The 17,952-nt window shown below is 42.8% G+C and overlaps 1 protein-coding gene across 2 annotated transcripts in view; it reads left to right on the forward strand.

The window, feature by feature from the left end:
* Positions 1-17,952, forward strand: part of MAMDC2 (MAM domain containing 2) — a 107,500-nt gene that overhangs the window by 35,160 nt on the left and 54,388 nt on the right. For both annotated transcript variants that reach the window (XM_032798156.2, XM_032798155.2), the window contains exon 3: positions 15,562-15,833. In XM_032798156.2, coding sequence (XP_032654047.1) covers positions 15,562-15,833 — 272 coding nt within the window. The remainder of the gene's footprint in view (positions 1-15,561; positions 15,834-17,952) is intronic.

A 17,952-nucleotide genomic window follows, 5' to 3' on the forward strand; every position in this document is an offset into this window, starting at 1 on the left:
GCTCTGCACCCTAATTTACAGGTTGAGGAGTAGGCTACATGCAGGGGTGTGTGTGGGTGTGTGTAAATTGCATCTTAACTATAGATTATGGAGATAATCTGAACACACATGGATGTTTGATATTCAGGAATGAGCTGAATATCAAACATCCATGTGTGTTCAGATTATCTCCATATCACCCCAGGCACACAATACTGCAAGTTTCTTTGAAAAAGAATGCTGTTAATAAAACAGAAATATCTGACTCATCAGGCCAATGGAAAGCTGCAGGCAGGTTTTCTTTGCCTATCAAGATGGATTGACAGCATAGTTAGAGAACTGAAAATCTGTTTCTTGACACCAGAAAGAAAGGATGAGTCGTCAGTGATCCAGTCAGACATACCAGGACTCCAGCCAGAGTTGTCAAGTGCAGAAGATAATGAACCTGCAAGTCAACATTCTGGCATATTCCATTTCCCATCACAATGTTAATTAAAGCAATCTGCACATTATAGGCCAAAGTTTTTCAGTACCGAGTTCACTGTGCTTGTGGAAGTTGCATGAATATATAGGATATGTGAGGACTTAGTTTATAAAGTATTTGTTTGTAGCACATTCACTAAACTTTGACTCTAAATGTGATATAATTTAATTATTGGCCTTATCCTGAATAACTCTTGAAGTACACATTATTGGAATGATTTCATAGACAAATATAACTCTTGCCCCAAGGAGGGATTTCAGAATAGAACTTAATGCAGTATTTTTATTGAAAGACCACACAAAGTTTGGCATATATAGCAACGCTGTTTCTTAAGGGATAATCTTGACATGCATGTGAAACTGTAAAAGCATCTTCAGCCTCAGTTAAACTTTTGTTTACATTTAAGGGCTAGCACATTAGTTAATTCACTAAATTTATGTTTGGTTGCTAGAAGAGGATCAGCCTGGCTGTGTTAGGAAAAAGAAAACAAAAGTTTAACAAAGTTATGGATTAAGGCCATCCATGATCACAGATTCATGTGTAATGGACAGAATTCACCTTCTACCTGCTTTGTAAGATTGCATTAATATCTGTTTCTTTTTCTTCCCCCTGCTCTTCCATGTGAATTTGCCCAAGTAAGGACCTTATAATTAATTGATAGAGCCTCATGAATATAAATCCTGAGCCACATTGTCTTCTCAAGATCTGTATTACCTGTTCCATGGAGCCCTCCTTGACAGTTGGGATCCCCCTTCATGGGCTATACCAGGGACAGCTACTACTGGGGGGAAGCCACTGGGGCACAGAGCCTCTTCATAGATGGTTCTACACTCCGGTGGAATGCTAAGGTCTTAGGGTGACCCCTAGTAATCCCACAGCTGCAAATGTGGCTGGAGTTCCTGAACAATCTAAGGACTTAATTGAATGAGTCCTAGGGCCAATTTTGGAAAACTGGGGAATCATGTGAGTTTTTCTGGAATAAATTCACAGTGACAAACTTTTCATCCTAGCTATTGAATTCCAATTTTTATATTTTGCAAGCCATCTCCTTACCAAAACGGAGTGGAGTTAACTTGAAAGAAAGAAGAGTAGGATAAGCCTTGATATGTATAAAATCCTGAAATCAAGGGGCCCTGCGGCCATAGGTTTCCCAGGCTCCAGAGGCCAGCTCTGGCTCTAGGTTTGCTAGTTTTATCATTTTCTCCTTAACCATACTCAGCCATCAGTCCTTACTCCTCTCCTTTAGAAAGAACTATAAATCACTGACAGGAGTGGGATCAAGACCAAAACCCTGCTGCTCAGTTTCCCCTGGGTCTAATCTACCACGGAGCTAAACCATGAGTGTGAGCTATTTAAAGAATATCTTCTTCTTGGAGGGAACAGGTAAGGCGCTGGATCCATTATACTGAAATGAAATTATACTGGGCTCCTACCCTTGACTGACTGGGTGGGACAATGGAGCAAGCACAGGCCTCTTTGTCAGGCCTGGTGGAATTGCACAGCCAATGGCTAGCAATCAGTGCCAGAAAAAGGTATGCCAGTAGTCACAGCAGTCAGGCTGTTTCTTTTCATTCAGTTTTTGAAGATGTTGGCTTGGCTGATTCATTCCTCTTGGAACCCCACTCAGGAACTTCTTGGTGAATCAGAATGGGACACTCCTTCTGAAGTCACTGGCAAGACCAGATGTGGTTTGATTAGGTCAACTTTCTGCAAATGAAGAACTTCCCCATTCCAGTAACTTCAGGCTTGGATTTCCATGGATCCAAAAATATACTCAATCAGCAGATCCATAGGTATTTTGAGACATTGAGGTCATGGGTCAATCCACAGGTATTATCTCAACCATCCTAAAAAGTCCTAGCTCAAAAAATAATTAAAAAAGTACAAAGCTAGCAAAGTTTTGGAACTGAAATCCTGAGAATACATGAATCATACATTCACTCAGACATGCACAAGAACGGTTAGTTCCTGTTTTATAGACAGATGCTTATAACTTCCCTTTTATATTTTGATATGCAGAAAGTCCATTTTGAACAGCATATTTTTGACATCCACATTCTGGGTGAGATTACACTTTAACTGGGTCAGAGTAAAAAGTCTTTTCCTCCTAAAATCAGTTTTGGGTTTCAGTGTTTATATGCAGCCTAGCTGCCTTTGAACATTCTTAACTCTTAAGTACATGAGTAGTTCTGTTGAAGTCAATGGGCCAACTCACTTGCTTAATGTTAGCTACATGCTTTAAGCACTTTGCTGGACTGGGGCTGATGTGAGTTATTTATGTGTAGGTATAAGAACAATTTTATTCATGCGGAGCAAAAGTAAACTTTAATGGGTAACTATCATTCCTTACGTAGTTGAACCTGAAGGGAAGAATTACATAATCGTATTAACGCTGTCTCTGGTACATGAAAAGCAGTTACATATGACAGTGACAGCCTCATCCAACACAGCAGGTCCTAACTACGCATGTGACTTGGAAGATGCAGATAGAGCAGATATGTGATGTAACAAAGCCCAATTTTTAGTGTCTTTTTTAAAACCCTTCCTAACTAAAATCAAGAGTACTATGAGTATTATGAGTCATGGTGGGGCAAAGAGACAAGCAGCATGTTTTACAATCTGGGCTAGTACCCCACTGTAAAGTCACTAATCTGCTGCCCACCAATCACTGGGTCCAATGTGTTTCCAAACCACCTGCTTCTACTCTTTTTTTTTTTTTAATAATATAATATATGGAGATAGGTATATCTCATAGAACTGGAAGGAACCCTGAAAGGTCATGGAGTCCAGCCCCCTGCCTTCACTAGGAGGACCAAAGTACTGATTTTTGTCCCAGATCCCTAAGTGTCCCCCTGAAGGACTGAATTCACAACCCTGGGTTTAAGCAGACCAATGCTCAAATCATTGAACTATCTCTCCCCCCTTAGGATGTGGAATGGCTCCATCTATCTGCCCTAAACCCTGGAAATCAGTGCCTCAGACCTCATGAGTCCCCCTTCTCCAGTTGCTTACACATGCTCCCTCAAAATTCCACCTAGCCTATGTACTCTAGTTCTAATTTAACCCTTTAGGGGACAATATGGCAAGAAATCAAGGAACCCAAGCTTAGCAAAGGAATTTCTTAACTGTAGTCCCTTTAATCTCAAAGCACTCTAGAGTTACAGATTTTTGAAAACAACAAAAGTCCTGAGGCATACCTTCCTTCATATCTGATCTCACTCCTGCTCTTAAGTAGGGGGGCCCTCTCTCTGCTCCAGGTGCCCCAACTGAGAAGCCATAGATCCCACAGTCGTGCTCCCCCACCTGCACCTACATGTTTTTTCTACACAGGAGCTCATTGTTGGCGGGGGGGGGCGGGGGACACAACAGCTGACCGAAGATCAAAGTTAATGGCCCCAGATTGCAGCTTTTATGGCTTCTTGGAGTTAGTCAGTGAGGTATTATGTACCCTTCCTAGGCAGGGACGCTGTCTGGAATGCAGTTGAGTAGGAGTGCCTTGGGCAAGTTGAGATATGTTCACAATTTCATACATACATATCCGACTCAGTCATGGTGTGCGTCTGTGTAAATAAAAGAGGAAAACAATTAACTGAAATGCAATAGATGAAAGAGAAACATTTAACATTTCTCACAGAGGTGTTAGGGCTATCCTGTACTGGTATCTGGCAGAACAAACAATTGTCTAGTAAGAACGCCTAGGACACCTTGTCAAAAACACAATTCAAAGAAGAGGTGGAGTTCAGAACCTGAGAGAACTGCACTGTGAACAAATGAATGCATGGATGTTTCCTTTTTTAGCTGCTTTTTAATTTTTAAATATTTTTTTAAGCATATAAGATAATGGAAACTTTTCTGAGATGCCAAAGAATAAAGGAAATACTTTACTAAACCATTTCCCTTCCAATTCAAAAACCCCTATCACAGAGGGGTCTTACAATCTGACCTCTGTCCTGTTCAAATGTACTAACAAAAAATCACAGGGATGGCTTCTTGAAACAGCTATTGGAAGCAACAAATTGGAAAATTCAACATATCTGGAGGCTTTTACTGCAGTAGATAACTGATTTGACAAACAAAATACACACATGAGCAACTTAAAAGGACTTTTGAATGCTTTGAACACCAGGCCCCTGAAGCTGATGTAACAGCTGAAAAACACAACAACAAAGGAAAACTTGAGAAGAGTATAACAGTATATGAGATTGTTATAAAAGAAAACAAACCCATATGCTTGCATTTGGAACAAACAGAGAATCTGGTATAATTTGTACATGATGTAAGAATCTTGGGACATCTAGAGGGAGAGCAAAGAGAGGTCACAATTGTTGCCAAACATTCTACAATTAAATATCACCAATGAGACCATTGTAGCAGAGCAGATGTTTTAAATCAGAAAACAGCAGCATATAGTGAACTTGCCAGATTGTTACAGCTGGGCTGATAGATCAAGGCAAAAAGGCATTACCATCGCTGGTAGTAGCAATGCTTCAAAAGTGTCTTGTGCCCACGCACAAAAAGCAGTAAATACACCACTTACTACTAGCAGTAGTAGGAGCACATCTCTTCAGAGGAAGGCCTTAAACCACGGGCAGGCAAACTTTTTGACCTGAGGGCCACATTGGGTTTCCAAAATTATATGGAGGGCTGGTTAGGGGAGGCTGTGCCTCCCCAAACAGCCAGGCATGGCCTAGCTCCTGCCCCCTATCCACCACCCCCCCCCCCGCTTTTTGCCCACTGATGCCCCTCCCTGGAACTCCTACCCCATCCAACCCCCTGTTTCCTGTCTCCTGACCGCCTCTGGACCCCACACCTCTGACTGTCCCCTCGCCCCATCCAACCACCCCTGCTCCCTGTCCCCTGATGACCCCAGGAACCCCTACCCCTGACTGCCCCCCGCTGCCTAATCCAACCCCTTCTCTCATTCCTGACTGCTCCCCTGGGATCCCTACCCCCATTTTACCCCCCTGTTCCCTGTCCTCTGACCGCCCCTCCCTCTATCCACACTCTCTCCCCCGACCACCATCCTGGATTCTCCTGCCCTCTATCCAACCCCCACTGCTCTCTGCCCCCTTACTGCGCTGTCTGGAGCACTGATGGCTGGCGCTGCTCCAGCTGTGCTGCCCAGAGCACCAAGACAGGCCATTGCACTGCCTGGCTGGAGCCAGCCATGCCACTGCGCAGCACAGAGCACCAGGTCAGGCCATGGGCTCTGCAGCTGCACTGCCCAGCCGCCCAGATCATTGCGATGGCAGCGCAGAGAGCTGAGGCTGTGGAGAAGGGGAAACTGCAGGGGAGGGGCTGGGGGCTAGCCTCCCAGGCCAGGAGGTCAGGGGCTGGGCAGGAGGGTCATGCGGGCCGGATGTGGCCCATGGGCCCTAGTTTGCCCACCTCTGCCTTAAACTTTTTCTACTTGTACCATTGCACCCAGGACAGTGACTTACCATTGTGGGCAGGCAGGAACTCAATACAGCGCAGTCGGAATGGTGCAGTAGGCGCTTCTTCCAAAATGTTTGTCACTGAAAGACAATAAACATGGAACCCCACAAAGTTCTTTTCATAGTCACTTTTAAGGATAAACAGTTAAGAGACAAAGAAGTCAGTACAAGTGACAATTAAGGTTCCTGCCACAATGTTAATTTGATCACCCTGCATGCCATGCACATTTTATGGTATAAATGTGACAACCTAAATAGAAATACACTCAGCCACAATTTACAGGAATAGAAAATACTACATATGCACAATGCAGTCAAATTGCATTGCTATAGGAACAGTAACACTATAATTTGTGGACTTTTTGGAATGTAGGCTTTACCTTCATTAAGTTAGGGTTAGAGTTTGCTTATAGGCATGCTTCTGTATATAAAGGGCAGTGCATAGTGGAGTCAAACCTTGAATGAGCATGCTGAGGGTATGTCTACATTATGGGATTATTCCGATTTTACATAAAGCGGGTTTGTAAAACAAATTGTATAAAGTCGAGTGCACGCGGCCACACTAAGCACATTAATTCGGTGGTGTGCGTCCATGGTCCGAGGCTAGCATCGATTTCTGGAGCGTTGCACTGTAGGTAGCTATCCCGTAGCTATCCCATAGTTCCCTTAGTCTCCCCCGCCCATTGAATTCTGGGTTCGAGACCCAATGCCATGCTGGTGCAAAAAACAGTGTTGCGGTTGATTATGGGTAAAGTCGTCACTCATTCCCTCCTATCCATGAAAAGCAACAGCAGACATCACTTCGTGCCCTTTTTCCTGTTGCCTGGCAGACACATAGCATCGCAACATGCAGCATATCAGCTTTTTTTTTTAACTGTCACCGTGTATGTTCTAGCGGATGTTGCTAACAGATGGCGGTAACTGCAGTGCTACACAGCACATTAACTTTGCCTTTTGCAGATAGCAAGAACTGTTATCAGTTTGTTTGTACCATCTGCCATTTGCCATTTGTAAATTTGCGGATGAAAATGACGGTTTCCTTCATTGCTGTACCGTTCCTACTGTCATGTGCCCCTGGCTGAGGTCGGTCTGCGGGCCGCAAAGACAAAAAAGGGATGATCCCCAATCAACTTCCTCCTTTATAATGGTTCTAAAATAGAGTCATCCTGCTAGATATGGGCAATGTTTACTTAGAGAACCAAAAGAACCAGAGAGCACAGGCTGCTCCATTGTCGATATCTGCAAGAAATGATTAGCTACATGCCAATTCGATAGGTGCCCCTGCAACACACCACCTGTTGCTTCCCTGCTCCTCAACTCTCTAGGCTACCATTTTGCAGTGTCCCCCATTGTTGTGATGAAGTAATAAAGTAATGCAGGAAAGAAACACTGACTTGTTTAGTGAGGTAATGAGGGGGCAGCTACCAGCCATACTATGATAGTCCAGCCAGACATTAAACAGTGCAAGGAGAGGACCCGAGCATCCGCTGCTAGATAAGTCCAGATCTTTTCTTACAATGAAAGCGGAGGGGCTGATGGAGCTCCGCCTCCGTTTGCTAGATGGGACGTTACACAGCTGTTCTGTACCATCTACTGGGAATTGACCGGAGTCATCCTATTTACCAGGCACCCACTGCTCCGACCTCACCTGAGGCCGCAGGCACACTCACGGGCTATGATGTATGACGGTATGCAACCATATATGTAACTTCTTGCACCGGGGAGGGGAGGGAGAAGAGAACGCGTTCAACTGCCACAGCAACCGACGTCTATCAGCTAGCATGCAGTAGATAGGTGACACTAAAGCGTCCAAGAAGCGATGTTTTTCCGGCTTTTTTGTCACAGTGAGGATGGGTGAATTAGACGAGCTAACCCTTAACCACCGGCGGACAATGTTTTACCTAACAGGCATTGGAAGCTCAGCCAAGAATGCAAATACTTTTCGGAGATCTGGTATGACTTGTGGGATGCTGGAGGTCTCAGTACCCCTCCCCCTCCAGCGTCCATTTTGATCTTTGTGTCTTTCTTACGCCTTGTCACGCAGCACTGTGCTCTGGATCTGATCAAATGAGCTGGATAGATTTTTTTCAATGCTTTGACATCGTTCTCTTAATCGACTATGATAAGCAATTTTGTCTCTCCATACAGACGATCAGAGTCCAGTATCTCCGTTATGGCCCATGTGGAGCTCTTTTTGATTTGGACTGCAACGTCACGTGCTGATCAGAGCTCCATGCTGGCAACAGGAATGCCAATTCAAAATTTGTGGGCATTTTCCTGTCTACCTGGCACTGCATTCAAGTTCAGGTTGCTGTCCAGAGCGGTACAATGTTGCACTGTGGATACGCCGGTGCCAATACCGTCGATTTGTGGCCACACTAACCCTAATCCGATATGGTAATACTGATTTCAGCGCTACTCCTCTCGTCGGGGAGGACTACAAAAACTGGTTTAAAGAGCCCTTTATATTGATATAAAGGGCCTCATTGTGTGGACGGGTGCAGCGTTAAATCAGTTTAACGCTGCTAAAATCGGTTTAAACGCGTAGTGTAGACCAGGCTTGAGATTGCTATAGTTACAATTTACATTTGATTCTCTAACCTTGGTATGAAAGTCTGGGTGCATGTGAAAATAATATAAAGATGCTTTGCCTTTGAATCTACTGGATGATTCTCCTCATGCTAGCCCCTTTTTCTTACTGGATTTGTATGCTAATCTTCTCCTCAGAGAAGATCAGTATTAATGCAGTGTACACACAGATATTTGTCTTCTCCCAGGATAGTCATTTTGTTTAACTGTTGGGCTCTACTTTTGTGCTAATATGCTGAGTCCTTTCACTTTGTAAAATAAAAAACTACAGGTAAAGTGTCTTAAAATAAGTAAAACTGCTTGGAAAATAGGGGTGGTTTTTTTTTTTCGTGCAGAAAATTTCAACTTTTTGTTGGAAAGCTGAAAACCAAAACACTTTCAGTTTTCAGCCAGAAGTATCTGGTTTTCAGGTGTTCAGTTTTCTGGTGGAAAAATTGAAAATATTTGTGGAAGACAGACAACTTCAGCAAACAGTTTAATTTAGGCGAAAACTCAGTTTTTCCTTGAAAAAAGGTTGGACCAAATATGGACTATTGAAGCTGAACACTTTAAATCTAATCTCATGAAACTTCTGCTGTTTTCAGCCAAAATCTCATGAGAACAGCCAGTAAGATTTCAGTGCTGTCAAATCAAACCTGAACCTTAACCTAAACCAGATCTAAACACTGCCTTCACAGTGCAAACTTCATTGTGCAAAATTATATCTACATGGCTGTGGGAAATAGTGTTTGTTAGCTAACCATTGTTGCAGGAAGAGCAAAGCTTAATACATATTTTGTAAAATCGTGTAGACATCTAGAAAAACAGTGTCTACTTTGTTCTTTTATTCTTGGCCATAGAATGGTATGTTAAAAAAAGAAAAAACCTAGATATTGTTATGCCAAAGGAGATGTCCATAGAGCAAATTTTTGATCCTAGAAACCTTGATGATATCTCTTCTAATTTTTGTATGGAAGGAACAGAGGAAACAGCCACATGACTTTTTTCCTCCCCCCTAAAACTGTACTGTTGCTAGGTTGAATGAACAGCTGCACCAGACATAAACGCCTGTGAAGGGTGGAACATATCTGTGGTTATAGTTCTAAATGTTTACACCCTGTTACATCAGTAGAATTGGTAATTTTTAGTTCTTACAAATGCTTTGTGATCTCTTTTTTAATGGCATGTAGTTTAGTTTGTTAGCCACAATATCTGGCTTCCTGCCTTTCATGTTACTCATAGAATGTTCAATCAGTGTAATTTTCTTACTGTTTTGAGGAACAAATGCTGCAAAAAAAATGCTGCTATAACCAGTGCTTAGTGATATATATTGATGCCCTTTAGATTTTACTATAATAGCACTGAAATACTGAAATTTGCTAAGTAAAGATAAAATCATTGTGATCTAGAAGTGCAGTGTTTGTGTGAAAAAATGGCAAGGTTATGGCCTAATCCAGGGGTCAGCAACCTTTCAGAAGTGGTGTGCTGAGTCTTCATTTATTCACTCTAATTTAAGGTTTTGCATTCCAGTAATGCACTATAACGTTTTTAGAAGGTCTCTTTCTATAAGTCTGTAATATATAACTAAACTATTGTTGTATGTAAAGTAAATAATATTTTTAAAATGTTTAAGCAGCTTCATTTAAAATTAAATTAAAATGCAGAGCCCCCCCCGGATTGGTGGCCAGGACCCAGGCAGTATGAGTACCACTGAAAATCATCTCATGTGCCGCGTTCGGCACATGTGCCATAGGTTGCCTACCCCTGGCCTAATCAATTTAAACTGAATGTCAGTCTTTAAGAAACTGATTATTAGAGAAGCAAGGTCAGAGGCATTAAACTCCCATGAGTGAGTAAGGCCTCGTCCTTCAAACTTTGCTGACGGGAGCAGTCTCACTGACATCAATTGGGTTTGCAGGATTTATTTCTACAGCCATAGGTCTAGATTGTCACTGCCCTTGCTTGGACATAAAGGGGGTAAGATGAACTTTCTCCCCTGTTAGACTGTCTTCCAGCCACAAGTGTAGAAGGGGAATTATTTGCCTGATAGTCCCCCCTGCAAGCAAGTGGGTAGGGAGAGGATGGAGAGTTGGAGAACCTCTCGCTCTGCCACCTCCCACCAACTTGGCAGCCATAGTAGCTGGCTGGATGGCACCGTGGGGAGTAAACTGCTCAAACAAAATAATTGAAATACCATACTTCCCACCCAGAGCAAGGGGTGAGGAGGGGAGGCGTTGTGACTGGGTCATTGTTCTCTGGTCTGTGCATGGGATGAAGCAACCACTTAGGACATATGGTTGTTACAGTCTGGCCCATGCTGATAACTCTCTCTGATTACTAGTAAGTGAAATGTTCTGTACTGTTGAAGGGAAGGGGATTTTGAGGACTATTTGTATATATGATATGCTGGAAAATAAAATTAGGTTCAATGAGAACTCTGCCTTAAAAGTTGTCTCTGCAATAAGCCTTTAACAAGAGATCTACCAAGTTCAGCCACTTCCAAAGGTTTCCCCAAACAGAAGTGAACTTCGGGCGGCAACATTTTTCTTCTTTTCTGGCTGGAAGAAGGACAACTCTGCATATGCCCCCCTCTCTACTTGGGGGAGTATTTTCCCTCACGAGCACCCCTTAACTTCTCTCCCACCATGGCTCTGGACCAAGTCCTTGTAGTCCTTTCTGCTGGACAGTGTCTTTATGCTGCAATGGCAGCATATTAGTGCCACCATTCATTTGTAAGAGGTTTAGAATTTTGTCTGTGTCTGAGCTTGATCCTGCAATGTTTAAAATGCTTAAAATTAAGTATGTTCTGAAGTGCTTTGCTGGACTGAAGTCAGAGTGCTCAGCATCTTATAGAACCGAGCTTCTCATAGTCTCATCACCTCTGCTGCAAAAGGGCTTTAGTATATAACAATGAACTGGTCAAATTAATCTGAAAGAGACCTGACTCAAGAGATAGGCTTTCCAGCTTTGTGATCAAATACGCTGTTCACTTTCGCGGGGAGTCTGCAGCAAATGAGAACAAGTGTATCATGTATTTAGGGAGCAGAATCAAATTTATGGTGGCATAAACATCTAGACTGGAGTCACTAGAGGACATTTTAAAACAAATTACCATTTATGAGAGAAAAGTAGACCCTCGTCTACTTTATAATTAAGTTTTCAAGTTAGAAAGGCAGTTGAGCCATGTAGCTGGTAATTTGAGGTCTCTATTTGAATGGATTTTTCCCTGTCTTTATACTAATCTATTTTTGAAAAACACAAAATAGTGAGTATTATGGTTTGCAGCCATAAGGAGGTTGTGTTTCTTTTGGGGTTTCTCACAAATTCTAGACTAAAATAGGACTGAAATCTAAACAGCAATTGCAATGTCTGGACTCCGAATTATGTTTCTTTGTATCCATGTGTTAAAACTGGGCAAAAGTAGGACCATTTTGAAAATCAAATCCCTTGCCTGAGCTGGATATTGCTGGTTAACTCAATACAAAGCAAAACCCCTAGCAATGTTTCTGCATTATTCTGTTCAGAATTTTTTAAAAATTACATGCATTTTCTGAATGTGGAGCCTACTAATGTCAACTATCGCTGTAAATCAGGAGTCACTCCACTGAAATATGTGGAGTCACAATGATGTAAATCTAGTGTGAGATCAGAATCAGACCTAACGTTTTCTTTTTGTGCATGTAAAAACAGGTTTTTACATACATGCAAGCTGGTCATTCAAACCAGGTAAACATCCATGAATATATTTCTATACCAATTTCTTCCTGCAATTTGAAGGACAGTGAGCAAACTGTATACTAAAGGAAAAACTCTGATTAAAACAATTCACATTTCACAAGCAGGAGTGTATTTAATAACTTTCTTGTGTATGAACTAGAATATCTCTTATAGAATGGATTAGAGTAAGGACAAACCTGCTGGAGATAAGAAGATAATATTTTTTCAGAGGGTATATTAATTATAGAATTCCTGTCTTTTTAAAGATCATTTAGATAAACATTTCATAATACTGTTCTAGATCTTGGTAAAAAGAGATAAAAACAAACACACACATGCAACTGCATCTTTTATATAGTGTGATGGACTCAGGCCAGACGGATATAAGAGGGTAGTGCAAGGCAGGTATATCAGCCTCAGAATGAGCAGGTTCCCTGGATAGCCAAACAAGGGCTACTCCAGGCCAATCAAGATGCCTGATGCCAGTTTAACCAGTTAAGGTCATTAGGCTAATGCCAGCATTTGACCTCAGTTATCTGACAAAAGGTCAGTTAAGGCTGTTAGGCTAATGAAGACAGCTGGAACCAATTAAGGTCCCACTTATACTGCTTTAAAAGCTCTCCTTTCCAATTCTTTCAAGAGGAGCCCAGGTAAAAGGAGCTGGAGGAGAGGAAGTATTACTGAACCCTGAGGTAAGGGTGAAGCTTGGAAAAGGGGACAATGGGGAAGTGGCCCAGGGAATCAAAGTGGCGTCAGTGGAGGAGGGAAGCCATCAATAGCTGCTACCATTAGGGTCCCTGGGCTGGAACCTGGAGTAGAGGGTGGGCCTAGGTTCCCCTCTTTCCCCCACCATGCGCTACAGAGATCCCTTGAGAAGAGAAACAGACTTTGGTCCAGTCAGGAGACCAAACTGTGCCTACTGAGCTCTAAGGAGCAACAGAGACTGTGGGTATTCTACCTTCCCACCTCCTCTTCTGGCCTGTGATGAAAGTAGTTCAATAAGCTGTAACCTTTGCCGCCATACTGGGAAAGGGAGGTCATATTGAGGGCCTTAGAGGGCTTCTGAGGTGACTGAATCTGCTAGGAAGCGTGGGACCCACCAACACAGGCTCGAAGCTTTGTCACAATACGCAGTTACCTGTTTAGCTGCACACACTCATATATGGCAAGCACAAGTGTTGCCCATTTTTAAATATTTGACCCTTGGTTTGTTTTTCTTTTACATATTGCTGTATTAGCATGTCACCTGTGATTAACATGCCATAATGCACGTATTCCAAGGCCGAGGGACTAAAACTGTGTACTGTAGATATCTGTCTTGCAAGGAGAGATCATGGCAAGATGTGAAAATCCATTCCTAAAAATACAACAAAGATTTTTAATAGGTTGTGCTTTGGATGTGTGAGCAGCAGTCACATATTTGACCAAAATAAATGGCAGTATTGAGGAGCTATTTGAAGGCAGGCAAACAGCCAATATTTGTAAGCAACTCCCAAACAGCTTACAGTGCAAGCATATAGATTATAGGCCAGAATTTCTCTTGTCCAGAGTTGCCACTCAGAGCTGCAGATGGTGTCAGGGAGATGCCTGGTGGATGCTGTAATGTGCACCAGTGGTAACAGTGACCCATGGATTATTTGCTGGCAGAGGATAGCTGGAGCACACTATACTTCAGCCATACTTACTCCCCAACCTCTGCCCCTGATGTGTAGCCTGTGCCAGGGGTTTAGGAAAGGGTAAGTTAGGAGCTGTGTATGCCAGCACTACACCTGCTGGGGTCACAGGACCACCGTGTTCCATCCCCTTTGGACTACAGGAGTGGAACAAAGAAGATGGCGGGGCAGGGAATTGAGCTCTGTGTTTCTAGGTTATTTGCTGTACTAAGAGCCAAAGCCCTCTGACTCTGAGATGGGTTAATTTTTCCCCTGTCATTGCACAGTCGGGATCTTGGGAACTGGGCTGTGCTCACTCAGATCCCAGTTTAGCAAAGTATTTAGATATATGCTTAACTTCAACGCTACTCATGGGCTTGAAGTTAAGCACTCCCTTAGACGCCTTGCTGAATGGGGTCCTGAATTTGTAGCCATGTGGAGCCACTGAGTGAAAAACCGAACAGAAGGGAGTGAAGGGGTGTGTGATACTACTGCAGCTCTGAAGAGCCACTCACTCTGACAGAACTTCTCCCAGCCCTGTCCCCAGAGAGAGCCCTGGCTCCCAGCCTAACCATTTGGGGTAGGTGATGGGAATAAGATTTGTCCCTTATGCGCTCCCAGTAGGTTGCCCAAGATCATTTTACAGGTGGTCTAGGTGATATGCAAATATAGAAGATGGCATCAGACTATCCACGAGTAGTTTCATGGGGTCTTGTGCTATCTACTCGTTTTGGCCAGATAATATTGTAGAAACAGACTCTCTAAGACTAGCTTCTCCTTGAAGCTTTCTTAATTTCTTTCTCTGTTTTTGCTGACTACTAGCTTTCTTTGCTTTGGTTTTTTACTCCTTTGTAGTCTCCAAATCTTAGTCTTACTTTTATGTAAATAAAGTCTGCCGGATTGGGTTTCTAGTTTGCATCAGATTTATCTCCTTTTCTTTTTCACTTTTCTGCTTACACATGTAGCCCTGTGGATCTTTATTCCTGATGTTAGGTTAGTGGCTTAGGTCCCATTCCAAACCAACAACAACACTTAAGCATGTAGTTAGTTTTAAGTACAAGTCTAGTTCCATTGGCTCTTTGGGGACTACTCCATGTGTTTTAAAGTTAAGCATGTGCTTTAGTGATTTGAATCAGGGCACTTGTACATATTAGTGTATATTTTCAGTAGTAACCTTAGAAAGAACTGCCAACAGCTTATTTCAAGTTCTACCGCAAAACTACAAGAAGTGCTTAGATTTTATCGTGTCAGTTAAAATATATTTTTATTTAAAAAAAATTGAATTATAAAATGAAGTTAGAGATGTTTCTGTCCAGAAAATAATTGAATGTTCCTGTAGGATATCCATTTATTATCTGTATAAATAATGACTCCATAAAACTATAAGTTTAAAGGACAATACTTGAGTAAAATAACCAGAATTTGTTCAAAAAAAATTAATTAATTCTTTGCACTTATAGCGTCTTTTATCTGAGGATCTCAAAGCATTTTACAAACTTTTAATTAAGATTCTCAGTACCTGTAAGGTAGATTATATCTTGTCTACAGATGAGTAAATTGGTCTCAGAGAGATTAAATATCTTTCACAGTAAGTCAGTGGAGGAGCTGGAAATAAAATGTTGGAGTCCTGCCTCAATGTCCTGATCTAACCTCTATGCAACATTTCTCCCATAAAGTATCTGACATTTGTTGTCCTATTTTTTTTTGTGTGTGTTTGTATTCCTAGGCCATTACATTTCTGTGGATACTTCCTGGGGAACTCAGGGTGAAAAAGCAGTACTTGCCAGTCCTGAACTACATTCTGAAGAGTGGAGCTGCATCAGGCTTATATATCAGATTGCAACAGCTTCAGAGACTTCATTTGATCCTACCAGGCTAAACCTGTATCTGAGGTTACAAGGAGAGAGCTTTGATCATTTACTGTGGTCAGCCAAGGAGCCTTCAGATAGCTGGCTCATAGCCAGTCTTGATTTAAGAAACATGACAAAAAAGTACAAAGTAAGCACAATTGTAGAAGATAGTACTGGATTTATTGTGCACATGCTGGAATGTACTGACTGTTGTTAACCAGAGAGATGAGGTGGGTGAGATAATATCTTTTTTAATGGGCCAGCTTCTTCTGCTGGAAGAGACCAGCTATTTTGCTGCACAGAGCTCTTCAGGTCTGGAAAAAGTAATCAGTATTATTCAACAAACTGTCATAGATCTGAAGAAGAGTTCTGTGTAGCTCATAAACTTGTCTCTTTCATGAACAGAAGTCAGTCCACTAAGATTACCTCACTTACCTTGTCTTTCTAATGTCGTGGGACCAGTGCAGCTACAACAACACTGCAAACAACATTGACGTTCTTCTTGGCTTTCATTGTTTTTGGTAGGAGAATCCCTGAGTAGTGAGAACTCAAAGAGAATTCAGTGGAAAATGAAAGCTTTTTCACTGGAACCCAGACTGTAGTTTTCACCCACTTTCCTATGCTACATGTTCAGGGATGTGAACATGCAGGCCTAATGTATGCAAAACTCCCATTGAATTCAGTGGAAGTTAGGTGCACAAAGGATTTCAGATTAATACAGGGATTGGCAACCTTTCAGAAGTGTTGTGCCGAGTTTTCATTTATTCACTGTGTTTTAAGGTTTCACGTGCCAGTAATACATTCTAAATTTTTTTTAGAAGGTCTCTATGTGTATACCCTTTGATACGAGAGACCGGGGTTCAAATCCCAGTTGGTACCCAACTTTCCAGTAGGGGTCCTTGGGCAAAAGACCCCCTAACGCTTCACCTGCCTACCTCAAATGATGAGATGACACGATTAGGAGAGTCATGCCGGCTCGAACGTCGCCTGGAATTAACAAGGTCCGCGCCAGATGTTGAGAACCAGGACATCTGACGATAAGTGGGCTACTGGAACAAATCATTCATGGACGAACAAGAGAACCTGGAATTGATGGAATGCTACTACAACAGCAGACCTAATGAGAGGGGATATATGAAACGTATGAGGGACTATGGCTGGACAAAGACCTACATCCACAACTTACTGAGAAACAGCTAGTTACAATGCTTCAACATTAGTAAAGAGTAAAAAAAAAATCCTCTTCACCCCTGTGGGTGGTATGTGTCTTCCTCAACCTCGGGTGTTCTACCAGAGCCTGGGAGTTTGGGGTTCTGCGCAGTATCTTAGCTGTCCTAGCACTGCACTCTTCGGACAGAGAGCTCTGATGTTGTTCCTGGGATCTGTTGGAGCCACTCACCCAGCTTAGGAGTCACAGCCCCGAGTGCTCTACCACCACTGGACCACTTTGGCCTTCACTTTCCACATCCTTCGAGTTCCTCTTTCAGCCCTGGTACTTCTCCAGCTTCTCATATTCCTTCTTCCTGATGTTGCTGTCACTTGGCACTGCTATATCTATCACCACCGCTATCTTCTGGTCCTGTCTATTACCACGATGTCTGGTTGATTGGCCAGTACTGCCTGTCCGTCTGGATCTGAAGTCCCACAGAATCTTAGCCCTGCTTTCTCCACAACTTCTGTGGAATCTCCCATCTGGTCTTGGGAGGGTCTAGCCCATACGCTGGGCAGATGTTCCTTGTACACCAATGCCAGCCACTTGGTTGTGCCGATTCAGTGTATTGCTGTTCCTGCCTGCATCTTACATCCTGCCACTATGTGTTGGACTGTCTCTGAGGCCTCTCTGCACGAGTCTGCACCTGGGTCCTCTCTAGTGTGGTAGACCCTGCCTTCAATGGATTCTGGTGCTCAGTGCCTGTTCCTATGCTGCTATGATCAGTGCCTCAGTGCTGTCTTTTAGTCCAGCCCTTTCCAGCCACTGTAGGATTTCCAAATGTCACCACCTGCTATCTGTCGATGGTACAATCCCATGCAAGATCTTTGTCTTGCCACGGCACTTCTTCTGCTTGGTCTTCCTCTCATGTCTGCTGCTGCCTCAGGCATTCTTCTCAGCAGCTCATCTTTGAGGGCCATCTTACTGATGTACTCCTGGATGTTCCAGTTTCGTCCAGGACAGTGGCTTTGACGCTCACAAGCCCCGCCCGCCTTCTTTCCGGCTGCTATACAGTCTCTGGGTGTTGGACTTGGGTGGAAACCTCCGTGCATTGTGA

Source organism: Chelonoidis abingdonii, chromosome 6, assembly GCF_003597395.2.
Source record: "Chelonoidis abingdonii isolate Lonesome George chromosome 6, CheloAbing_2.0, whole genome shotgun sequence".
Taxonomy (NCBI): domain Eukaryota; kingdom Metazoa; phylum Chordata; order Testudines; family Testudinidae; genus Chelonoidis; species Chelonoidis abingdonii.